Source organism: Syngnathus floridae, chromosome 10, assembly GCF_059516105.1.
Source record: "Syngnathus floridae isolate MCC-2025c chromosome 10, RoL_Sflo_1.0, whole genome shotgun sequence".
Classification (NCBI taxonomy): Eukaryota; Metazoa; Chordata; class Actinopteri; order Syngnathiformes; family Syngnathidae; genus Syngnathus; species Syngnathus floridae.
In genome coordinates, this window is record NC_142422.1 from 13977484 (window position 1) to 14004684 (window position 27201).

At 44.2% G+C, this 27201-nt stretch overlaps 2 protein-coding genes across 2 annotated transcripts; one reads left to right on the plus strand and one right to left on the minus strand.

Annotated features, from left to right (window-relative positions):
- Positions 1 to 6797: 6797 nt before the first annotated feature.
- Positions 6798 to 9415, plus strand: tmem242 (transmembrane protein 242). The gene is made up of 4 exons (XM_088386165.1): positions 6798 to 6958; positions 8082 to 8182; positions 8848 to 8979; positions 9050 to 9415. Exons 1-4 carry the CDS (start codon positions 6865 to 6867, stop codon positions 9158 to 9160), a joined length of 438 nt encoding a protein of 145 aa, XP_088242291.1. The 5' UTR covers positions 6798 to 6864; the 3' UTR covers positions 9161 to 9415.
- Positions 9416 to 12296: 2881 nt separating this feature from the next.
- On the minus strand, positions 12297 to 26276 carry LOC148392644 (ectonucleotide pyrophosphatase/phosphodiesterase family member 7). The gene is made up of 5 exons (XM_088386486.1): positions 17825 to 26276; positions 17597 to 17742; positions 15002 to 15625; positions 14274 to 14502; positions 12297 to 13001 (listed from the first exon to the last, which is right to left on the minus strand). The coding sequence occupies exons 1-5, from the start codon at positions 18090 to 18092 to the stop codon at positions 12931 to 12933; spliced, it is 1338 nt and encodes a 445-aa protein (XP_088242612.1). The 5' UTR covers positions 18093 to 26276; the 3' UTR covers positions 12297 to 12930.
- Positions 26277 to 27201: the final 925 nt, after the last annotated feature.

Consider the following 27201-nt stretch of genomic DNA (forward strand, 5'->3'; position numbering starts at 1 on the left):
ACAAAAGCGTCGCACTGGGGCGAGACAAAAAGGCTATGGGGATCAAGGCACTAACAAAAAGCGTCGCTCTGTGGCGAGACAAAAAGGCTAGGGGGATCAAGGCACTAACAAAAGCGTCGCTCTGTGGCGAGACAAAAAGGAGGGATCTTACTGAGAGCTCGGACGTCAAAGAATCGCTGGTGGTCGGGACGAGGCAAGACACACTGGCACAAGACAAGGGGAAGACGCGGACTAAATACACACAAAAGGGCTGGGACGCAGGTGCTGACAATTAGCGCCAATCACGCAGGTGCCTCAATCGGGATCGGGGAAGACAAGACAACCAAACACAGAGGAAGGAAACTCGAACTGAAACGGAAGGGATGACAAAATAAAACAGGAAGTAAAGTTACTACACCGACGAGACAGAAAACCGGAAAAATAAACGTGACCGCTTGACAATTTCAGCATCATTAGGCATCATTCCCCAAGAAGTGATTCAAAGTCTTCGCCTTCACATGCAATTTCTCCAGAAATTGCATTTTCTAGTTTATTTATATAAATGTATTATTAATTATTTATATAAATGTATTATTTATTTATTTATTTACGGGCCGGTCCACGAAAATATTTCTGACACGTGACCGGTCCGTGGTGCAAAAAAGGTTGAGGACCACTGTTGTACACCACCTCTTATCCCACTCATCACAGAAGCTCCATCATTACACTGGCTAGTATGTTGTCAGCACTGTAGCCAGCATCAGAGAGGTGTGTCAGTATATCAGACGTGATGTACTCTGCATCGAGTTGATGCAAGTCAAGCAACCCAATAAGATGCTCCTCTGGCATGGCATTGCTGACCAACCTAATCATCACAGAACAATTTTCCACATTGCACCTGTCCCTGGTCCCATCACTTTTGAGGCAAAACCCTGCAGAATCAGCATTTTCATATTTTTTCCTGTCCTCTGCAAGCACCATGTCTGCCAGTGTTTGGATTCATTTTGGATGTCCTTAGATGTGTATTTTGCATTCTTTGGGATACTGAAGGAATGGGGTCAAAATAAGAAAAGTCCTGCCGAGCTACAAAAACAGATGTACTCAAACCTCATTGAATAAAGTACATAAGCAGACAAGTATATTCACATGTTAAATCAATAAAAGAAACATTTTAAGCATATAATTACACCTACACACCAAATCAATAAAGAAGACATAACTAGACATTTTTGATAGGTGGTAATGGCAAAGGTTTTTATAACTTTATGATCTGATATGTATTTCTGAGCACTTTGAAATAACAAATGTTTTTGATATATTGCCTGAATAGCTTAATGACCCTTAAGGAACTGTTTAATGCATGCCTGATGATTTTCTAAATCACGGACACTGCCAAAGTCGTCTAAAAATGTTCAGTGCTTGATTATATCTTATGTTTTGACTAATGCTAGACGTCAGTTTTCGATTACTACTGAACGTTCTGGACAGAGGGAAATATTTTGCCTAACAAAGAAAAGATATGGTTGGAAGCATGATTAAACTAAGAATATGATGAAGTAGGCAAGTACATGGAGTATCAAAAGAACAAACATGGTAAGTGGTAAGTACAAACTTTGCATAGTCAAGGAACATTAATCAATTGATGGTGTCACAGCCAAAAGCTCACATAATTCCGTACAAAATGACAAGATTGAAAGAATGATGAATGGGCGGTGTGCGACAGTGGGGGAAGTGGATGTATGTGCAAGAATGGTTTACAGCAGTGTTTCCCAACCACTGTGCCGCGGCACACTGGTGTGCCGTGAGAGACGTTCAGCTGTGCCGTGGGATTGTCCAATATTAATTACGGAGCGCATTGTAAACAGGATCGCCAAACCACTGGTCAGTTCGCGCAAGGCCTGGTCAGCCACTTGCTAATCGTGCATGTGTGGAGAATCGGAGAATCTTGAGATTTCATATTGTGTCGATCTGATTGTATTGCATCGGCACATATTCAGTTTATGTGTGTGTTGCTGTGTGCTTTTGCTAACAGTGACTGACGGTTGTGGAGCGTTTGCGGTCCAATGGAAATCAGAGCATGCAGTTCAACCGGAGAACCTGGATTGGTTATTTTTCACATACGTAAAATAAGCAGTCAAGTCGAGATTCCTCGACTGTGATAGCCACTCAGCTGCTGTCAAAACAGCAGAGTGTCTTTAAAAGTGACTTTGTTCTTATTGTTGCAATATTTATAGACCTAGTCTAAAACAGTAAACAAAATCACGTTGATTCTTTTATTTTAATCACAATCACTTTAAATAGTTTATTTCTTACACCGTCTAAAACCTTTTTAAAAAACTGTCACTTTTATTTAAAAAAGGAATACAATTGAAAGAATATTTAGTATTTATTTCTATTAAATTATTCGACTCTCCATACATATATCGGAATAGGACGTGTTTCGTTGTAATATAACTGATTTTAATATAGGAGCTTAACAGATTTTTGTTGGCGGTGTGCCGCGAGATTTTTTCCAATGAAAAGGTGTGCCGTGATTGAAAAAAGGTTGGGAAACACTGGACTAAACTACTAAATAACAATGTTATTAATAGTTATTCTTTATTGTAAGTTGAGCTTACTTTTTTATTCATATTTTGTTTTTCTTTAATGTTAATAACAGGGGGGGTGGGGCGTGAAATGTTTTCTTCTCCCGAGGGGGGGCATCACAGAAAATTATTGAGAAGCACTGCTTTAGATGAACAAAACGTCTTTGAAAAGAGACCCAACGGAGGCAACGTTAAAAGTTGTCCAGCCTTATGGCAGGGAGCGCAAGTGATCCCGGGATGCTTCATGCGCCCACCTGTAGAATAAGTGATCTCCAGTTCAAATTTACAGTGAACAACTGAGGAGCAGTTTTCCATTTATTTCGTTTTACATTCGGGTTTTTTTTTTTTTTTTTTTTCGTTTTTACATTTCGTTTTACAATGGAGGATTACAAATCCAAACTCAAGCGATTTTCAACTATGGATTTTCAGTCGAAGCAGGAGGTCATCAGTAAAGGAAGACCAACTCCGGAGTTAAAAGGTTTGAATCGGACATCGGGACTTCGGAGCATGTCTTTTCAAACGGAGTGGTACGCACGTGCTTTATTGAATGTTTTTATGTGTGAAGACTGCTGTTATGGGATTTTAATTAAAATAGTTCAAATTAAATAATGAATAAGCTACTCTAGAGCAGCGTTCCCCAACATTTTTTGTGGCACGGTTAGGTGTCGAACAAATTTTAACGGGGGGGGGAGGATGACGTCAGTACCTCCCCAGTCATGAACCTCACCGCACGTCACTGGTATGTAGAGGTTTGACTTTAAAGCTGACTTGACTTTGACTTGACTACATTAAAATCAGATGTAAATTAACTTCATTGGTATGTCATCGGTAGAAATTAACATTGACAGAAATAATAAGTGATGAGTGTGAAGTCTGACCTTCATGTCATGCTGTCATGTGTCGTCCGGATCACTTCCTGTTTTATTGTGAAACTGTCCTCTCGTTCCAGTCGGTGTGTCCTTCCCCTGTGCGTCCGGTCACGTGAACCCCTGATCCCAAGTGTGTGCACCTGCGCCAATGATCAACTGTCTTCACCTGTGTTCCCCTCCTGTGTCCATATAACCCGCGTCTTTCCCCGTATCCAGTGCCAGTGCGTCTTGCCTTGTCAGAACACTCGCGATCACGAAACCCTCGAGTTCCACGTAGAAGCCTTGTTTGAGCAATCTTGATCACCGATGTTAACTTGGTTACATCGCTACCTTGTTTTTGTATTCTCCCTCGGTTCGAGGCGCCTTTGTTTTCCCTTTTTTCCCTCCTAGTGAGGCGTTTTTTGTTCGACTATCAGTGGCGACAATAAAAGCCTTTTTGGACATTGAACTCTCTGCATTCGAGTCCTCTCCCTGCTCTGCGCCTGACACTTCAAGGCCAAAGCTTATGAAGTCATCACGCATTCTGCTGATGGGTGTGCAATAAGAAGAGCGCAATCATTGCAAACCTTCCATTCTAATCAGCTCGTTTGATAACGTGAGCGGACACACACGTGCAACACGACTGGCCAACGCATTGGTCCAATGTGAGAACGCACCTTTGCCAACATGCACCCTGACCTCGACTGGCGACCAGTTTCTTCACGTGTTCTGACATTGAGTGGTGACCAGTACAGAGTCTGCCCTACGTGCAGGTTTTCCCGTGCGTGTGATGGCAATGCATGCAAATTTCAATCAAAGCGCATTGCCAGTCCAAGGTCTGCTTGAAGACATCAGCATATTGCAATCAGCCTGTCAATCGTTAACGAGCACCGCCCTCCTCCAAGCCACTTGGCTGCCGCGAATGCTCACAACACCAACATCATGGCGAGCGCCAGGCTGCAACCCGTCTTCCTTCTCCTCCTCATCGTCTTCTTGTCCGGGGCCGCCACGAAGCCGCCCAGGTGCCGAAGCGGTGTGGGGAGCAAGAAGTGTCTTCTGCTGATCTCCTTTGGTGCCGGACAAATTTTACCCTGGGGGGGGGCTGGCGTCAGTGCCTCCCCAGTCATGAACCTCACCGCACGTCACTTTTATATATTTTTATATATATCCATCCATTTTCTGAACCGCTTAGTCCCCACGGGTGTGCCGGAGCCTATCCCAGCCGTCAATAGGCAGTAGGCGGCGGACACCCTGAACTGGTTGCCAGCCAATCGCAGGGCACACAGAGACAAACAACCATTTGGACTTGCACTCATACCTAGGGCCAATTTGGAGTGCTCAATCGGCCTACCAAGCATAATTGTACTAAGTTCATCTTGTTTTTCCTTTTTTTTAATCACTTCACTGGTTTCTTTTATATCAAACAAGTTGTTTTAGGTTCATTACCTGACATGTTTCGGCGGTTTCTTCCGCCTTCATCTATTCTAGAAAAAACAAAAACAGGACATACACAACACCTCACAGACCATCTCAACACCATAGACACCACCGGTAACATCAAATTCACCCATGAAGAAGAAACAGACCAATCCATAGCCTTTCTAGACATCAACATACACCACACAGACAACGGAGACATAAAAATAAAAGTACACAGAAAACCCACACACACCGACCAATACCTCCTCTGGACATCAGAACATCCCACTATACACAAACTGTCAGTTGTCAGAACACTATACGAACGCAAAACCATAATCATGGATCCGGAGGACATAGCACAGGAAGAACAATACATACAACATGCACTCAAAAAATGTCAGTATCCACAATGGGCAATAACCAAAGGTGCAGAACAGGTAAAAAACAAAAGATACAAAACACAGGGGAAAAGAAAGAAACAAACACGGAAACAAGAACCCAGCAGAATGGTGATTTTGCCGTATGTGAGAGGAATTACAGAACGCATCAATCATCCATCAGCTTGTTAGGTTACGGATTCTAGTTATTGATCTGACTCCAAATTGCGATCAACACTTAACACATAAATTGCTATGTCCTAATCCACACATTGGCGCACCTAACAATTTTGCGAGTTCGTTCTGTCAAAGAGAAGACCAGTAGATCAATTAGACCAAATTTACCAATTGTTTATTCCTGACAAAGCGCACTAATACAGGCCTGGGTCCCGGGTCCCTCACACTAAAACTCGTGCGTTTTTGTGACCACCAAAAGACGACACATTCTTCCGGGTTGCCCAGTTTTAAAGAAACACAATATGAATATTAAAGCATGCAAAATATTGTGAGATGATTGGTCGATGGCCATCTCCTCCCCGGTCCAGGTGTCACTGAGGTCAGGCGGTTGGGTTTTCCCCTCGAAGCCCGGTCTCATAGACGTGCTGTTGTTCTCGTTCCTCACCGACCTTGAGGTGGTCTCCTCCGGTACTCCCTATCCGGGCCTATTCCACAACACTTAGAAGAAAACAAGTTCATGCAGTTTGCCTGCACATTCCTCGGCCCCCACCAATCCACACGAGCACTCCAATACTAGATATTAATATTATAAGTTTAACACAACCTGAAAAAATATGTTTGCAAACTCCCGAAAGCACATTTCCCTTTAAGCTGATAAAGACTCGTCACTATCACATCTGTGACACTCTGATGAAGGCGGAAGAAACCGCCGAAACATGTCAGGTAATGAACCTAAAACTACCAAGCATGTTTTGGGGATGTGGGAAGAAACCGGAGTGCCCGGAGAAAACCCACGCGGGCCAGGGAGAACATGCAAACTCCACACAGGGAGGGCCGGAGGTGGAATCGAACCCGCACCCTCCTAACTGTGAGGCGGACGTGCTACCCAGTGCCGCCCCACACACACACACACACACACACACACATACATACATACATACATACATACATACATACATACATACATACATACATACATACATACATACATACATACATACATACATACATACATACATACATACATACATACAGTAATCCCTCGTTTATCGCGGATAATTGGTTCACAAAATAAAAAGTGTAAGTGTTGGTGAAATAAATCCTGACAGCGCTCCACCTGTCTTGACAACGTGACTCCACAATTTACGGATAGATTGACTCGGATTCGGTGCGAAAACGTTGTATTTGATTTCCTCTCGACTGATCGCAACAAAACTTGGTCTTTGTTTGATACATTCAATCAACATTGTTGCGAAAATCATTCAAACCTCTCTTTTCTTTACAAAAGTGCACTATTTATTCTCTTGATCAAATTCATTCTTTTGCATTACTCTATGTATTCATGATCGTGCCTTCTGTTTTCTCGTGAAATTTGTTGGGTTTTTTCAATGATTATAGTGAGGCAAAAAAAGTAAAGTAAAAGAATAGCTCGTTTGTTTTCGTTTTTCCGGGGTGTTGTTTCTGTCCGGTCACTCAATGCTAACGGACCAACTCGACATGTCCACAGCGGAAAAGAAGCTCGCCCAAGTGTCTCCAAATGAGGACGACGACAAACTGCAGCTAATTCAAGGTGAACATTTTTACGCTGCGCGTTGTTAACGAGGTTTTTTAGTTTTGGGGAGAAGGTCAGCAGTGTCACGTACGCGCGCGACCGCGTACGTGTCCCTTGGAGCATTGGTCCCCAACCTTTTTTGCGCCACGGTCCGGTTACGTGTCAGAAATATTTTCGCGGATCGGCCTCTATATAAATAAATAATACGTTTATTTAAATAAATAATACATTTATAATAAATATATAAATACGACGAAATAAAATGATACGACTGGCATAAAAACAAGTATAAACGACATATTTTAATGTATTTATTATTAATCATTTATTTATTATTTATTAAATGTTATTAAGAAAACTCACCATTACGTTGAATTAGTGGGAGCACTGAGTTTGTTTCTCAGAAACGAGCTGGTCCCATCTAGGTGTAATCGGAGACAATGACACCCAAAGTGGTTAAGGTTTGTCTTTTGATGCAGAATGCTTGGTCTCCATATGCCTAAGCAGTTTTGAAGGCCTCATTGCCTCGTTAGCTAGCCTGTCGCCACATATTATGCAGAGTGGGCTTAGTGCGTCAGAGTCACCTGTGGCGATTAATCCATATTTTAAGTAGGACTCCAGAAATGTTCTTTTAAATGCAGGTTCCCCTTTCTTAGAAGTCGTAGCCTCTTCTTCAGTCTCCTCATTGGGCTTTTTTCCCTTTCCGAAGAAGCTTTCCAAACCTCTCAGTTTCTTGCTCATTTTTGCATGCTTTGCGGGCTCGACTGAGGTGACATGTCACGTGACCGTGACGAGCGTCTTGACCTGAACCGACGGATGTAATTGGGAGAGAATTGCCAATTTTTCTTATATTTTCCAAAATGAATTCTTACTCATTTTTGCTAGCTTTGCGGGCTCGACTGGGGAAACATGTCACATGACCGGGACTTGACCTGGATTAATTGATCGTCGATTAAAAAAATAAATAAATAAATTTCCTGTACAGCTTGGCGGTCCGGTACCAAGTGACCCACGGACCGGTACCGGTCCGCGGCCCGGTGGTTGGGGACCTCTGCCTTGGATGACAGCGCATCGCAGTGAGCGGGAACGAGTTGTGTGAAAGTACGTGAAGGTGTGGGACCTTTGTGCTTCCGGTGTGTAGGTGCTGTCTTTCTGGCGACTGCGTCATCTTTGGGCCTGATCGCAGGTTTCGGATCCACTTTGGCTTTGGCCAAGAAGAACAATCCGGACTGCTTCAGCAAGGTGACAGTTTTCTTGTTGCCGGGGCACACTTTCTCTCTTTGAATTGAATTTGCACCAGTTCTTCTCAGTTGCCCATTGTGATCATCGAAAAAATGCATGAATGACAATAATTGTTCTCATGTCCAAGTAGGTTAATACAGGGTCAGTTCAACTCCAATTCTGGGTTGTTTCCACTCTATGTGTTTGGTATATATTATCCAAATGCCCTGTCAAATTTACAGCAATTTAGTATTTCTGGATTGTTTCAATTCCTGTAAGTTTTTTGGTTCAGTAATCTGTCCAAATGCTCGGCCACCTTAATCAGTCCACAATACGAATTCCAATACCTTACAGTCCTTTCAAAGTGTTAATTACAATACCTTTACCAATAAAACAGCAAACCTTAACCTTGGTCACAATTTTGCATGTATTTTGAATCATTAAAATTGTGTGCAAACTGTCAGTTGAGGATAAGAAATTCATTAAACCGAATGAGAGTAACAGTGCAAAACAACAAGTAACAGTGGACAAGTAACAGTAGACCCTCTTGCACGCTTACCTGTTTAAAGACGGACTTGACAAACATCTTGATCAGTGGCAAGAAACAGGATTGCAGTTGAGCAGGAGAAGGACTGCCGGTTGAAGCGTTTTCACATGTGATGAGTTGCACGTTTCTGCCCCGGCAGGGTGTGACGGCGGCGCTTCCCGAGAGTGGCGGGGTGCTGGCGCTTCGAGCTCTGGGCCGCGGTTCGGCGTACGCGTGCCTTGCCGTGGGTGTGCTCAGCTTGGCTGCGTGTAAGCTGCTCGGTGTCGGCAGTGTACGTCATCTTCCGCCTGGTCCGCCACCACGGAGGAGAAGCCACGCCTCAACAGTTGTTTTTCTTTCAGCTGTCCGACCTCAGACGGAAGATGGCGTTTTTGTTGCCGCCCATCCCCAGGTCGGAAGCGGCGCCGGGGTCCGACTTGAGCAACCTCGACTCGCTCTTCAGGTCCAAGTGAGCGGACGGAACGTCGGCGGTTGGTGTGCGTCGGAAAGCCGCCGTTTGTGACTTGGCTTTGTAGGACTGTGGGAACGTTTTCTGTTGGTGTTGTCTTCATACGTGGCGCACATCAACAAGCTTGCATGTCAGAAACAGGTTAGCCGACTTCCTGCGTGTGCTGCTGTAATTACTAGCTGAACTTGCAAAAATATTTGTTTCTTTATGGTTGGTGACTTTGTGGACATAATACAAATAAATGTCATCTGAACGCAAAGGTTTGCCCCGTGGGGGTCTTCTGCCATAGCGCAGCTTGGCACACCAAATAACCAACAAATCCCCCAACAACAAAGTTGAGGCTGGCAAAAATACAGAGTGTCCAGTAACTCAGGTAAATCACCAGCCGCAAAAGTCCATCGGGCCCTGATGCAGAGTCATAGATGGAGTCATCTGTCGTACATAAATTAGTGTAGATATTTTAATTTCAGCTCAAAACACATGGGTTTTTCAAGGTGCAACTGTGCATACGCAAAAGCCAAACAAATAATGAATCATTATCTTAATCCATAGGTCAGCAACCCATGGCTCCGGAGCCACATGTGGCTCTTTCATCCTTCCGTTGTGGCTCCCTGTGACTTTGGAACATAATGAGGATTATATAAAAATTAAATTTTATTTTAGTTTGTTCATTTTGAAATATAATTCTGAATTTGAAGATTATGGTAAACTTGTAACATTAAAATAAACGTTTTTAATATTTTTACTGCCCAAAATATGCGTCACATCCGCCGATGTGCGACATTCGAATCCCTGGCGTCCCTCACGTCTGGCAGCCGGCGGTTTTCCAGCACACTACCAGCGTGATTTTTTTTACCCCTGCCTTGAAGGTAAATGATGGATAAATCCAAGAAAAGGAAAATTTCTGAAGATAACAGAACGTTTAATGCTACGTGGGCAGATTCTTTTGCTTTCACTGCTGATGAAACTGGTTTACCAATCTGCTTAATATGTGGTGAAAAATTGGCAAACAACAAAAAGTCAAATGTTGCGAGACATTTCGAGAACAAACACTCGGCCTTTGCTAAAAAATATCCCAAGGGAGAAGAGCGAAAAAAGGCCGTTTCGGAGCTGATGCAGAAGGCTGATGTGAGCAGAAGTCACTTCAAGAAGTGGATTAAGACTGGAAATTCAACTACATGTGCAAGTTTCGTGGCTGCTCAGGAAATAGTCAAGCATGGGAAGCCATTTACAGATGGAGAATACCTCAAAGAAACATTTATTAAGGTTTCAGGACTTCTGTTCTCGGGCTTCAAAAACAAAGATGAAATTTTGCAGAAAATAAAAGACATGCCTCTCTCTGCAAAAACTGCCCAAGACAGAACTGTGAAGATGGCAGAAAACGTCACCAGAAAGCAGATTGAAGGTATCAATTCAGCTTTGGCGTATGCCTGTGATTTGTCCAAAGACAAAAATGACATCGAACAAATAGCGCTGTTCTGCCGATACGTGAGCGCTGCCGGGCCACAGGAAGAAATTGTTGAATTGATACCGTTAAAAGGCCAAACACGGGGGGAGGACATCTGCGAGGCTGTCTTGGATTCACTTCACTGGTTTCTTTTATATCAAACAAATTGTTTTAGGTTCTTTACCTGACATGTTTCGGCGGTTTCTTCCGCCTTCATCAGAGTGTCACAGATGTGATAGTGACGCGTCTTTATCAGCTGATGGATAATTGGATTGTTTAAGAACCAAAGAAATAAAGACCACCCACCTGGTGTCCGTGGCTACTGATGGGGCACCATCTATGACGGGAGCTCAGAAGGGCTTTGTGGCTTTACTGCAGAAATCATTGGATAGAAAGTTGCTGACATTTCATTCCATCTTGCATCAAGAAGCATTGTGTGCGCAAACATTTCCTCTAGAATGCACAGAAGTAATGGATGTTGTCATTCAGATTGTTAACAAAATAATGGCAAAAGGTTTAAATCACGGTCAGTTCCGCTCATGACTGGATGGGTTGGACAGCGCGTATTCTGATCTCATGCTGCATAACAAAGTCCGGTGGCTGTCCAGAAGGGAAGTGCTGAAACGCTTTGCAGCGTGTCTGGAAGAGGTGAAAGTTTTCCTCAGCAACAAAGGGCTCACTTTTCCTGAGCTTGAACAGCCAGAGTGGCTGGAAAAACTCCACTTCGTGGTTGATATGACAGCACACCTGAACACGTTGAACACATCTCTTCAGGGGAAAGGAGGCACAGCTCTGCACATGCTGGAAGAGGTGCTGGGATTCGAGCGCAAATTGACAGTGTTCGCCAAGGATTTACAGCGAGGTACACTGTATCACTTCCCCGCTTTGAGAGAGTTCCAACAAGCTGGCAATGCTGTAAATTCACAGTATTTGCAATCTGTAATCACTGCAATGCAAACATCATTTGGAAAACGATTCTGTGAGTTCAGAGAGGAAAAAAACACTTTATCCTTCCCTGTCACTCCCCTGACCATCAATCCGTCCCTGTTCAACATGACTGCATTTGCAGGTGTAAATCAACCTGATCTGGAGATGGAACTGGCCGACATCGCTGACAAGGACATCTGGGTGTTGAAGCTCAAAAGCTTGTCAGCTGATATAGAAAATGTGTCCCGTCAGAAGGCCGTTCTCGCTCAGAATCACAAATGGAGTGACATTGCAAACCTTCCCAAACAGGACAAACTTGTGTTTGAGACATGGAATGCCATCCCCGACAGCTACATAAACATGAAGAGGTATGCATTTGGGGTCCTGGCAATCTTTGGATCCACATACATCTGTGAGCAGGTCTTCTCCAACATGAACTTTATTAAAAATAAGCACCGCCCACGCCTCACAGACATCAGCTCACGTTCCTGTTTGAAGATGAAAGTGACATCTTACAGCCCTGACGTGAAGAAGCTGTGCAGCGAGGTTCAGGAGCAAAAATCACATTAAACAGGTAAAATAAATATTTTAATTGGTTATTATTTTCCATGTGTGTGTGTGCGTGCATACGTGCGTGCATGCGTGTATGTGAAATATAAAAGTGACATAAATACATAACTATATATTAAGTGAAGTAGTCCTTTTTTTTAATTCAGGAGGACCACTGGCTGCACACTCCAGTACACGCGATGGGACAGAAGCAGACTGCGCATTTTTTTGGTTTGCATTGTTCGTTCAGTGCTGGTGGATAATATTTGGATAAGTTTGGATTTTTATTTCATAAATAAGAGGACAGGTGACTGCAGGCTGTTTGCATTTTTTGTTCAGTGGGTTGGGTAAGTTTGGATTTTTATTTCTTAAATACGAGGACTCAAATAGACACCGGGTATTTTATTTGAAATTAAGCATCAACCAAGTGTAAAATGCTTTTTGTTACATGCAGAAATAAAAATCTGTGTTCTCTGCAGCAGTTCGTTGATTTCATTTTCATAAATGCAATAGTTTTTTGTACATAGCATAATATATATATGCATATATATATCATATATATCATCATATATATAATGATGTCAAAATGGGTTGTGGCTCCGGGTGCTTTCTTTTCATTGGGGGGCAGTCCCAAATGGCTCTTTGAGTAAAAAAGGTTGCCGACCCCTGTCTTAATCACAATTCTGTAAGCCCATTTGGGAGCATCTTCCATAGGAACGTGTCATATGATTGTTAAGCAGACATCATCATTGGGGAGCTTTCGGAGGAACCGAAACCAGACCTGGCGTCAATGATGACTGCATCATCCTGGAGATGAGACCTTGTGGGCGGGATCTCAGAGATTTACCGCTTTAAACTATCAGCGTGGACATGAAGACGAAGACCACGGTCGTTGTCATTATCATCGGACTCGTCCGAGGTCCTGCCGGGACACAAGACACAAGATGAGATCCTATATATCAGGGGTCACCAACCTTTCTTAAACCGAGAGCTACTTCCTGGGTACTGATTAAGGCAAAAGGGCTACCAGTTTGACATACACTTCTGAAATAGCCAATTTTCTCAATTCGGCTTTCACTGTGTTATTATTGTCATTTGCAGTTAACATCTAAGTGTGATTTTAACAAGAATAGCAGAAATACAGTCAAACCTTGGTTTTTGACCACAATCCGTTTCAGAAGGCGGTTCGAGAAGCGAATCGGTCGAATTCCGAATCTATTTTTCCCATTACAAATAATGGAAACATTTTTAATCCGTTTCAAGACAAAAAACCCGCGTCTTTTTTAAGCATTTTTTCATTTGCGCATATTTGTCTGATCGCTCAAATGCAGCGCACCGCCGAACGCGCAACCGTAGCGCGTCGCCCACCGCGCAACTGCACCGCGACGATCGCATTATTGTGACAGAGCCGTCGCTGAAATTTAGAAAATATTTTTAAAGTCCTGATGTACGTAGTTTCCAAAATTGAAGTGGACCTAAGTGCGCAGGGAGCTTAATTTTGTCCGATCGCGCAGCTGCAGCGCACCACCGAACGCGCAACAGTAGCGCATCGCCGACCGCGCAACTGCACCGCGCTGGTCGCATTATTGTGACAGAGCCGTGGCTAGAATTTAGAAAATATTTTTAAAGTCCTGATGTACTTTCCAAAATTTAAGTGGACCTCAGTGCGCAGGGAGCTTAATTTGGTCCGATCGCGCAACCACAGCGCGCCGGGTGCTCATTGTCGCATTGCTTTAAGAGCGTCTTTGTGTTTTAGGATGGCTTTACTGCTCTCACTTGCTTTCTTTGGAGGCATGATTAGGGGTTAATACAATCCTAAAAGTAACGAAAATACAATAACAACGGAGTCAGTCGGCATCCGGGCGGCGCGGTCGGGTTTTCTCGGTTCCTCCCGGCTCATCTCGCGAGGTTCGACCTCCGAATTTTGTTGGACAACCGAAGCCAAAAAATCTCGAATTTTTTTGTTCGAATTCCGATTTGTTCAAGAACCAGGACATTCGAAAACTGAGGTTCGACTGTAAAATAAATAGATGCAGCTCACTGACAAGTGCCGCTATTTGAGCTAATTTTGGAATAGTCCTGCGGGCGACTCATGCGGTCCTCACGGGCGACCTGGTGCCCGCGGGCACCGTGTTGGTGACCCCTGCTATATATCAAGTGCTCGCACTCCTGGGTGTGGCTTCGCGGTCCTCACCGCCGTGGCTGGTGATCAGCATGTCGGCCGTGTGCTCCAGGGACCCGTTGTTGGGCTCTGCCCGGATGTTGAGCAGTCGGCACATGAGCGGGTAGATGTGGACGCTGTCAAAGGGCTCGGACAAGAAATTCTTCTTAAAATCAGGTCCAAAGGCCCTGAAGATCATCTTCATGTCCATCTCGCCGTTATGGAAGCCGTGATCGCCTTTGTTCACATACACGATGAATCTCTGGCAGGGGGAAAAAAAAAACGCCTTTTCCCTGTTAGTGAACGGAATGGAATAGGTCATTTTGACCTGGTTATATGTTAAAGCTTGTGAGAAGTTAGTAGGTACATCAGTAGCTCCACGTGCAGTACTGACCGAAAAGTAGTCAACTATGTTAAAGGGGATGTCAAATTAAAAATTAAACTGACATGTTCTGTGCACCTGCACTAGTCCAAACACAGTCTTTCGATGAATATTGCGTTTATGGAAATTTGAATTAGGCAACAAAATCCACTCATTTTTATTCATCTCAGGGGGCAGCCAATTTGCCACTTGCTGTCGACTACAAACGACATGGCAAAACCTTAGGCCCTAAGTTAGGGCTATGCTGAGCCGTGACGCTTACGTGTTGCGCAAGCGCACAGCAGATCATGCCTCAGCAACACTAATGTGGCCAACTGCTTCTCCAACAAGCATTTGGAGCCCAGACCGAACATTGTTAGATGAGCTTTGTCACACTGACCGAGTTGAGGTTGAAGCCGAGATCTGCTATGATGACAACGGGTGGCAGGCGTTCACTCCTGGCCAGGTGGAAACTCTCGGGCATGTCACCCTTCCTGTAAACGGTCAGGTGAGGAGCCTTAGCCAGGGCCTCCAATACTTCCTGCTCCTTTCCGGGCCGTGGGGTCAGGATTCCGAAGCCTCCATAGTCCAGAATCTCAAAGCTGGCCATCTTGAGCAGATTCAAGTACTTGTTGAGCACGATCTCATCCACCAGAGGGCGCTTCTTGACAGTGGTCATGCCATGGTCAGAAGTGATGATGACGTTGAGGGTGGCGTTTAGCCCGTGGAGCCCAATGGCATCCCGCAGGTAACCCACTGTACGATCGATCTGGCGGATGATGGCCTTCCGGTCCGGGTGGTCGGGGCCCCGGGCATGGCCCACGTTGTCAGGCTCACCGTAGTACAGGGTGACCAGGTCAAAGTTCTCCTTAGAGAACCAGCTCAGAACCGTGTCAATGTTTTGCCGCCACTCAGTCTCGTTGTCATCGGGGTGGCCCGACTCCTCCACAACGGCCCGATTCACCGCCTGTCCGCTGTAGTTGGCGCCACCTCCGGGGTAGTAGAAAGAGGCCGACTTCAGACCCTGATCCAAAGCCAGGAAAATTACATATATTCATTTTTTGTTGTCTCCATGTAAGGCAATTATTGAGAACATTGCCGATGAGACAACTTGGGGTTCACTGTCTTGCCCAAGGACATTTTGACAGCGGACATTCCGGTGAGCGTTAGTCACAAGTGAGGTACAGCCACCTGAATTATATCACTTGTCATGTTGCAAACGGCTAGACCAGTACTTCACACCCTTCACTATCCTCATGTAGCCAACTGATAGCAGCTTCAGCATGCAGTCAACATAGCTTGAATATAATAAGCATACTAACATATAGCTAACTGTTGGCCCGCTGTTGGTAAGAGTGCTGGAGTGGGCGACGGCAGTTTTACAAAATCTCGGACAATTTTGAAATTCCTCCCGGACATTTTTTTAGGTCTCATAAGTAGGACGTGTCCGGGAAAAAGAGGATGTCTGGTCACCCTAGCTCAGGGGTGGGCAATTAATTTTTACAAGGGGCCACATGAAAAACCTGAGTTGTGTCAGAGGGCCACACCTACGATAACTTAAACCTGCTCAATTTTCTTCCATTGTAAAATGCACTAAATTATTTATTTTAAATAGTTGGTACTGGTAATTAGAAGAACACAATTATTCTGTTTATATTTATATTAAGCTATGTGAAATTGTGGTGTAAAGGTCAAATAAAAAAAACAATTATTAATCAGTACAATTTATTCTTAACTTCTCTAACTTTTCCTCAAATGACAAAGCCGCTCCATCTCTGGGTGTGAAGTTTGATAAAACATCCTTGTTGGGCTTGTGTCAGGACTCGTCCCCGATCGTTTCATAGTTCTGTTCGTGTGTCTGTGTGGTCGCCCCTCCCCTCCTGTGTGCCCATGATCAGTGTGATTATTCCCACCTGCCTCTCGTTACCTGTCGTGTATACAAGTTCTGTCTGCCCCTCACTCCCTGTCGGATCGTCAATGTCGTCCCGTTTGCTGTCCTTGTGGTTCCTGCCTGTTTCGAGTCTGTTTTTGTTTGCCGTCCCTGTCGGTCAGTCTGTCATGTTATTAGTTTGCCAGTTCTCGTCTGTTTCCCTCGATGCCTCGTTCCACTTCCCTTTTCCCTCAATAAACCCTGGTCCAAGCTGCACTTGGTCACCCTGCTCCATGTTCCATCCGATCCGTGACAGCTTGCAGTTTTGCTAGCAATGCATCAGCCTCTGATGCGCCCTGTTTATCAGACACATGTATTTTTTCTCATGCTTGGTCGTGTAGTGGCAACTCAAATTCTATTCTTTAAACACAGCGACCTGTGTACCACAAATCAGGCACATGGCTTTACCTTTCATTTCTGTAAAGAAATACTTGGCAGTCCATGTCTTGTTGAAAACACGGCGCTCCTTGTCAACTTTTCTTTTCTTCGCGTTAGCACACATTTTGAGGGCAGCATTACTTTGCGCTGTTTACCTACACGCACAGCTCACATGCACGCACGCGACACGGAAGTGCGACGCCTTTCAAAGTAAAAGCGAAACAGTTGTATTGTACGCACGACACAAATTTTTTGTTTTTTTTAAATTACGATTGGCCTCATGCGGGCCGGACAGGGACGCACAAAGGGCTGGATGTGGCCCGCGGGCCGTAATTTGCCCAGGTTTGCCCTAGCTTAACCTCATGAGGGTCACGTGCGGGCTGGAGCCTGTTTCTGCAGTCTCTGAGTGGTAGGTGGGGTCAACCTCGAACCGGTCGCCAGCCAATCGCAGGGCACACATAGACAAGTGATCACTCACACCTACGTATGGTCAATGTGGAGCGGTCAATCGGCCTTCCACGTATTTATTTTGAAATGTGGGAGGAACGTGCCGCCCCCATCATGACGTGAATATCCTTATTTGTTTGCCCAGTACTTCAACGTAACTGTTAATTTAGCTTACCATGCTATTGTCACTGACATCTGAAAACATGGGACGTCGATTGACCGGCAAATGTTAGCTGTCACCTGGTTCTGCGCCGTGATCCAGAGAGGCAAAACGCCATTGTCCCACCATTCAGAGCGCCTCAGGGTATCCTTGTGAGGGACCTTCTGGTTGGTCTGCGTGTTGAACATCATGTTGTGGACCACCTCGTGGTCCTCCACCCAGCGGCCTAAGGAAAAGATGAGCATCGGGCAAGTGGAAGTGGAATTTTTGGGAGGAAATGAACTTATGGCTTGAGTTTCTCCAGCAACCTGTGATGGTAGTGAAGTGCGACGGCGAGGTCATGGTGAGCATGGGCGGCGTGATGTACTTGGCCTTGACGCCATCCCGTGCCAGCCGGTCCAGGTTGGGCGTGTCCACATCCTGATCGTAGTCCCAACGGAAGCCGTCGAAGGAGATCAGCAGGAGGCGTTTCTTGCTCCCCACACCGCTTCGGCACCTGGGCGGCTTCGTGGCGGCCCGGGTCAAGAGGATGATGAGGAGGAGAAGGAAGACAGGTCGCAGCCTGGCGCTCGCCATGATGTTGCTGTCGTGAGCATTCGCAACAGCCGAGTGGCTTGGAGGAGGGCGGTGCTCGTTAACGATTGACAGGCTGATTGCAATATGCTGATGTCTTCAAGCAGACCTTGGACTGGCAATGCGCTTTGATTGAAATTTGCATGCATTGCCATCACACGCACGGGAAAACCTGCACATAGGGCAGACTCTGTACTGGTCACCACTCAATGTCAGGACACATGTGAAGAAACAATGGACTGGTCGCCAGTCAAGGTCAGGGTGCATGTGGACAAAGGTGCGTTCCCACATTGGACCAATGCGTTGGCCAGTCGTGTTGCACGTGTGTCCTCTCACGTTATCAGATGAGCTGATTAGAATGGAAGGTTTGCAATGATTGCGCTCTTCTTATTGCACACCCATCAGCAGAATGCGTGATGACTTCATAAGCTTTGGCCTTGAAGGTCAGACTTCACACGTATCACTTATTATCTCTGTCAATGTTAATTTCTACCTCTGTCATACCAATGAAGTTAATTTAAGTTTGATTTTAATGTAGTCAAGTCAAAGTCAAGTCAGCTTTAAAGTCAAACCTCTACATACCAGTGATGTGCGGTGAGCTTCATGACTGACGTCATCCTCCCCCCCCCCTGTTAAAATTTGTTCGACACCTAACCGTGTCACAAAAAAGGTTGGGGAACGCTGCTCTAGAGTAGCTTATTCATTATTTAATTTGAACTATTTTAATTAAAATCCCATAACAGCAGTCTTCACACATAAAACCAATCAATAAAGCACACGGAATCATAAACTTGTTTTCGATCATGCGTACCACTCCGTTTGAAAAGACATGCTCCGAAGTCCCGTTGTCCGAATCAAACCTTTTAACTCCGGAGTTGGCCTTCCTTTACTGATGACCTCCTGCTTCGACCGAAAATCCATAGTTAAAAATCATTTGAGTTTGGATATATAATCCTCCATTGTAAACTGTAAATTTTAACTGGAGATCACTTATTCTACAGGTGGGCGCATGAAGCATCCCGGGATCACTTGCGCTCCCTGCCATAAGGCTGGACAACTTTTATTCGTTGCCGCCGTTGGGTCTCTTTTCAAAGCCGTTTTGTTCATCAAAAGCAGTGCTTCTCAACAATTTTCTGTGATGCCCCCCCTCGGGAGAAGAAAACATTTCGCCCCCCCCGGATTATTAACATTAAAGAAAAATAAAACATAAATAAAAAAGAAAGATCAACTTACAATAAAGAATAACTATTAATAACATTGTTATTTAGTAGTTTAGTCTATAACAGAACAGATTCAATTTGCATCACTTTGCCTGAAATTAAAAATAAATTATAATTATTTAAACTATAAACGTCTCGACCATCTGCCATTTTGTGCTGGAAAAAATACAATACAATAATGATAAAAATACACAATATTAAATAACAGCAATAAATAATATTCAATTCAAAGTAATCAGCAACATTAACTCAGGAGCACAATATATAAAACATCTTAACCTACAAAATGAAAATGAATAAAACTATTTGTGCTCAAAATGAGGCAGCATGACGGAGACCATATCCACGGCTGCAGGTAGTAGTATCAGCTCTTCTGCAATGGTGTGTTTTTTTTCTTGCACTGAGCAATTTCGTACGCTGCTTTATATGATGCTTACAGTGCTTGCTGATTGACTGAAGTAGCATTCACAAAGTGGGTGTCACGGTCGGGTGGAGCATGGAGCAGGACGACCAGGTGCAGCTTGGACCAGGGTTGATTGGTGAACTCAAAAAAGGCAAACTGACACGACGTAATCACAATAACATGAATGACTGACCGGGACGTGTAACCAGACGACATCAGGACATGACGACAGCAAGACCGGACGACAACAGGAACCAAAAAGACCTCATGACAGGAACACTCAACGTAAATCCAACACCGAACAACCACAACCAATGATCCGACAGGGAGTGAGGGGCAGACAGGACTTATATACACGACAGGTAACGAGAGGCAGGTGGGAATAATCACACTGATCATGGGCACACAGGAGGGGAGGGGCGAGCACACAGACAGAAACCAAGACAACAGACACATAGTGGAGCAGTTGGGGACGATGCGTGACAGAACCCCCCCCACAAAGGACGGCTCCCGACGTCCCCAAAAAAAAACCCAAACAACTTGGGGAACCGAACCGCGCTCGGGCGGCGACTTGGGGAACCGAACCGCGCTCGGGCGGCGACCTGGGGAACAGAACCGCGCTCGGGCGGCCACTTGGGGAACAGAACCGCGCTCGGGCGGCTACTTGGGGAACAGAACTGCGCTCGGGCGGAGACTTGGGGAACAGAAACGCGCTCGGGCGGCGACTTGGGGAACAGAACCACGCTCGGGCGGCGACTTGGGGAACAGAACCGCGCTCGGGGGGCGACTTGGGGAACCGAACCGCGCTCGGGCGGCGACTTGGGGGACAGACCCGCACTCGGGCGGACACTAGGGGACAGAACCGCACTCTGGCGGCGACTTAGGGAACCGAACCGCACTCGGGCGACAATTTTGGGAACAGAACTGCACTCGGCAGGCGTTCAGGGGCCCAGGGCCACACTCGCGGCACACACTGGGGACCTGAACCGCACTCGGCAGCACTTGGGGAACATGAACCGCACTCGGGCGGCAACCCTAACCTGAACCACACTCGGGTGGCAACCCTAACCTGAACCACACTCGGGCGGCAACCCTAACCTGAACCACACTCGGGCGGCAACCCGAACCTGAACCGCAATCTGCGGCAACACAAACATGAACCGCACTCAGGCGGCAACCCAAACATAAAATGCATTCGGATGGCGACTCTGGAAGTCCGTACAGCAATTGGCGGCGACTCTGGAAGTCTGTACCGCGATCGGTGGCAACTCTGAAAGTCCGTACTGCGATCGGCGGCATTTCAGAAGGCGTGGCTGTGCGTAGCGGCAGGAGCCATCACGCGCCGCAGCAGTGGGAGTGGAGCCAGGTGCAGCTGGCTCAACGTCCGGCAACGACCGCGGGTCCGGCGTTGCTGGCAAGAAGCCCGACGACGGCCGTGGGTCCAGTGACGCCGCGGTGAGGCCCAATGGTGGCCGTGAGTCTGATGGCGGCCGCGGGTCCGGCGTCGCTGGAGCGAAGTCTGGTGGCGGCCGCGGGTCCGGTGTCGCGGGAGCAATTTCGACGGCAGCTGTGGAGCCCACGGCGCTGGAACCTGCTCAGACGTGGATCGGGCGTCGCAGCGGGAGCTGGTGGTGGAGGGAGTCCAAGCGCTGGTCATTTTGGTGGTCGGATCATTCTGTCACGGTCGGGTGGAGCATGGAGCAGGACGACCAGGTGCAGCTTGGACCAGCGTTTATTGGTGAACTCAAAAAAGGCAAACTGACACGACGTAACCACAATAACATGAATGACTGACCGGGACGTGTAACCAGACGACATCAGGACATGATGACAGCAAGACCGGACGACAACAGGAACCGAAAAGACCTCATGACAGGAACACTCAACATAAATCCAACACCGAACAACCACAACCAATGATCCGACAGGGAGTGAGGGGCAGACAGGACTTATATACACGACAGGTAACGAGAGGCAGGTGGGAATAATCACACTGATCATGGGCACACAGGAGGGGAGGGGCGAGCACACAGACAGAAACCAAGACAACAGACACATAGTTGAGCAGTTGGGGACGATACGTGACAGTGGGATGATTGTTGGAAATATTGAGCCCGTTTTCGCTGAAAAACCTCAAGCATCTTATCAGCGTGATTGGGGTGCAATGACTTTATATGTGCCACCTTAATTTATTTGGCTTCATACTGTCCGCTGCCAACATTGTAAGGCACAGTAAACACACCGGTCTTTCCTCGTCTCCCATCATAGTCGCACTGAAGCTGAGCGCTACGTACGCTTCGTCACATTTCCTTGTCTTAGCTTTCGTGTGACTCTCAATTCTCTTATCTTCGTCTCTCTCCGCCGGTTGTACTGTTTGTGTGAAGTAATAGAAATGACATGTAAAGGTCATTGCATAAAAGGTTTGCACTTTTAGTAGTGAAGGAATGGGGTCGAAATACAAAAAGTCCTGCCTAGCTGCAAAAACAGATATGCTCAAACCTAATTGAATAAAGTACATAAGCAGACAAGTATATTCACATATTAAATCAATAAAAGAAACATTTTAAGCATATAATTACACCTACACACCAAATCAATAAAGAAGACATAACTAGACATTTTTGATATGTGGTAATGGCAAAGGTTTTTATAACTTTATGATCTGATATGTATTTCTGAGCACTTTGAAATAACAAATGTTTTTGATATATTGCCTGAATAGCTTAATGACCCTTAAGGAACTGTTTAATGCATGCCTGATGATTTTCTAAATCACGGACACTGCCAAAGTCGTCTAAAAATGTTCAGTACTTGATTATATCTTATGTTTTGACTAATGCTAGACGTCAGTTTTCGATTACTACTGAACGTTCTGGACAGAGAGAAATATTTTGCCTAACAAAGAAAAGATATGGTTGGAAGCACGATTAAACTAAGAATATGATGAAGTAGGCAAGTACATGGAGTATCAAAAGAACAAACATGGTAAATGGTTGCATAGTCAAGGAACATTAATCAATTGATGATGTCACAGCCAAAAGCTCACATAATTCCGATATAATGACAAGATTGAAAGAATGATGAATGGGTGGTGTGCGACAGTGGGTGAAGTGGATGTATGTGCAAGAATGGTTTACAGGAAGGACACTTGGAGATAAAACCAGTAGAGGTGCCAGAGGAAGAGCGGCAGAAGGAAAACAACCGAGAACCCGACCAAAGGTGATCACCAAGGCCAAAAGGTGGGATGGAAAACAACAGCCCCCACACACACCGAATCGCCCATAATCAGCACCCACCCCCATGGAACCAGCTCTCACCGAACCAGCACCCACTCCCATGGAATCAAACTCTCCAGCGAACTTGCCACACCCCCTGACACCCATCAAACTCGGCCCACACTGGCATGTGCAACTGAATATAAGCTGACCAAAGAACCTTAAACTTTGCCTTTTCTGAATGGAGACTTTCTGCTCTTGAGCATGGTCGCACGAAAGGCCCAGCGCTGTATTGTACTTTCCTGAAAACAGAGCTTTCTTAACAAGAATTGTGATTGAACTCGACCAACCTGTGTAAGTCTAAATTTTGTTTCGGTGTCTTAGCCTTTTCCTAAAAGAGAAGAAATAAAACGAGCACGCGGTGAGTAAATTGGATAACAGGTGATTGGCTATGGCTTTTGCCGTGACGCGCAGATAGTGCGCTTCCCAAATTATGGACCAAAATCCAACAGTAGGTAGTAAAGCATGGATATTAAAAAAAAAGCTTTTTGAAAACAAATCCATTTATTAACAGCATTAAAAAAATATTTCACCAAAAAACTACTATCAGTGATTAACCCTCGCCTCCTCTGACCGCACGTCCCTGGTTATTCCTGTCCTTTATTATTTTGTGAAGGCAAAGGCCTTCACACACGTTGTTCCTGTCCTTTATTATTATTGTGTGAAGGTGAAGGCCTTCACACATATGTTAATCCTGTCCTTTAATATTATTATTGTGTGAAGGCGAAGTCACACTATTGTTATTCCAAATTTTATTGTGTGAGGGCGAAGGCCTTCACAATATTGTTATTCCTCTCCTTTATTGTGTGAAGGCGAAGGCCTTCACACATATGATATTCCTGTCTTTTATTATTATTTTCCGTTTTCACAAAATTCACAAACTTCTCCCCATTCATTCTTAATGGCACATTGAACATTTCACATTTACGTCGTTCCAGTTTGAAATTCACATCATTCAGCACATTCAAATCACATTGGGGACATTCCCAAATTTGCCAAATTCAAAAATTTCACGTTCTCACGTTTAAAATGTGTGCAAAATTTCACAAAATTCCTTTTTCACTTCTCATTTCAAAATTTTTTTAACCGATTAACCCATTTCAACTCCTTTCCATCCTTCCAGTTTGAAATTCACGTCATTCAGCACATTCAAATCACATTGGGGACATTCCCAAAATTGCCAAATTAAAGGATTTCCTGTTTTCACGTTTAAAATTTTGCACAAAATTTCGCGAAATTTCACAGAATTTCGTTTTTCACTTCTAATTTCTACATTTTTCAACCGATTCAACTCGTTCCAACTTTTAACTGTTCATCTTTTGCCTACCTATTCCACACCTTCCCACGTGCCAAAAATTCCGCATTTTCAATTTTGAAATTCACACCAAATTTTCCCAAATTTAGTTTCTCCTTCCTAATTTCTACATTTTTCAACAGATTCAACCCATTCAAACTTTATTCACTCTGTTCACCTTATGCTTACCATTGTCACCCCCTACACCCCCACTTCCACTATGCGTACATAATTCACCCCTTCACTCCCACTTCCAGTATGGCGGCCATCATGGATTGACCCTGAAGTGCCCCCGAATGTACTCGGAATGAACCGGAAGTGCCCCAAATCAAACCGGAAGTGACCCCAGGTAAACCGGAAGTGACATTTTAAACCGGAAGTGACCCCATATAAAACTGGAAGTGACCTCAGCTGAACCGGAAGTGACCCCAAATAAACCGGAAGTGACCTCAGCTAGACCAGAAGTGCCTCTAACCAACCCGGAAGTGACCCAAATAGACCGGAAGTGACCCAAATCAAACCGGAAGTGACCATATTTCAACATTAAGTGCCCTAAATACCTACATTTGCGCTAACTTTTGCAAATTTTGCCCGATTAAACCCGTTTCAACATTTTAACCCCAAAAGTGAACCTCCTGAAGCCGTTTTTTTTCCTTTTATTCCAAATTTCAAAAAATTTTGGCGCAATTTTTTCTTCTCTTAATTCCCATTCATTCTCTATTAGGATTCAAGATTTGCTCTAACTTCTACATTTTTTAACCGATTCAACTCGTTCCAACTTTACACTGTTCATCTTTTGCCTTCCTATTCCACAACTTCCCACTTACCAAATATTCCAAATTTGAAATTGAACCAAATTCTCCAAATATTCATTTTTGTACTCTAATTTCTACATTTTTCAACTTATTCAACCCATTCCACCTTTCAACTGTTCATCATTTTCCTACCTATTCCACAACTTCCCACTTACCCAAAATTCCAAATTTTCAATTTTGAAATTCACACCCAATTTTCCCAAATTTCCTTTTTCCCTTGTAATTTCTACATTTTTCAACCGATTCAACTCTTTTCAACATCATTCTGCAGCATTCCCCAAGTATTTATTCAACCTCTTCACCTTCACACGCAATTTCTTCAGGAATTGCAAATTCTAGTTAGTGTGAAGGTGAAGACCTTCACACTATTGTTATTGCTGTCCTTTATTAGTGTGAAGGTGAAGACCTTCACACTATTGTTATTGCTGTCCTTTATTATTATTATTAGTGTGAAGGTGAAGACCTTCACACTATTGTTATTGCTGTCCTTTATTATTATTAGTGTGAAGGTGAAGACCTTCACACTATTGTTATTGCTGTCCTTTATTGTGTGAAGGCGATGGCCTTCACACATGTTATTCTACACCATTCTCTATTATTAGTGTGAAGGTGAAGACCTTCACACTATTGTTATTGCTGTCCTTTATTATTATTATTATTAGTGTGAAGGTTAAGACCTTCACACTATTGTTATTGCTGTCCTTTATTAGTGTGAAGGTGAAGACCTTCACACTATTGTTATTGCTGTCCTTTATTATTGTGTGAAGGCGAAGGCCTTCACACATTGTTATTCTACTTTATTATTATTATTATTGTGTGAAGGCGAAGGCTGTTATTCTACTTTATTATTATTATTGTGTGAAGGCGAAGGCCTTCACACATTGTTATTCTACTTTATTATTATTATTATTATTATTATTGTGTGAAGGCGAAGCCTTCACACATTGTTATTCTACTTTATTATTATTATTATTCAACTTATTCCTCCCACTTTTTTGGCACCTAACTAGTCCTACATGCTTCGACCGATTCACCCCGTTCAAACTTTCACACATTCCAAAAATTCATGGCATGCTTGCTACCATTTTTTTTGTTGATAACATTTACCGTTTTTGTGTAATTAGCAAATTTGTGACTTTTAAATCCCCATTCATTCTTAATGGCGATTTCAACACGAGCCACTTTCCCGCGTGGGTTCGAATTTTACAGTGTGCGGAATTTATTTTCGAAAAAAGTAGAATAACAATAGTGTGAAGGTCTTCGCCTTCACGCGCAATTTCTCCAGGAATTGCAGATTGCTAGTTATTATTATTATTCAACTTATTCCTCTCACTTTTTTGGCACCTAACTAGTCCTACATGCTTCAACTGATTCACCCCATTCTAACTTTCACACATTCCAAAAATTCATGGCATGCTTGCTACCATTTTTTTTGTTGATAACATTTACCGTTTTTGTGTAATTAGCAAATTTGTGACTTTTAAATCCCCATTCATTCTTAATGGAGATTTCAACACGAGCCACTTTCCCGCGTGGGTTCGAATTTTACAGTGGGCGGAATTTATTTAAAAAAAAAAGTAGAATAACAATAGTGTGAAGGTCTTCGCCTTCACGCGCAATTTCTCCAGGAATTGCAGATTGCTAGTTATTATTATTATTATTCAACTTATTCCTCCCACTTTTTTGACACCTAACTAGTCCTACATGCTTCAACCGATTCACCCCGTTCAAACTTTCACACATTCCAAAAATTCATGGCATGCTTGCTACCATCTTTTTTGTTGATAACATTTACCGTTTTTGTGTAATTAGCAAATTTGTGACTTTTAAATCCCCATTCATTCTTAATGGCGATTTCAACACGAGCCATTTTCCCGCGTGGGTTCGAATTTTACACGTGTCACATCTGGCGTCTCACCATTACACAAACTCACACGACACTGGCTGCAATTTTTTTCGTAATAAACATTTATGGTCTTTGCATAATTAGTACATTTGTGCTATAAATTACGCATTCATTCTTAATGGCGCATTCAACATGAACATTCATGACGTTAAGCAAATTACACCACTTCAAAAAAGCTAACCAAATAGCTCAGTTAGTA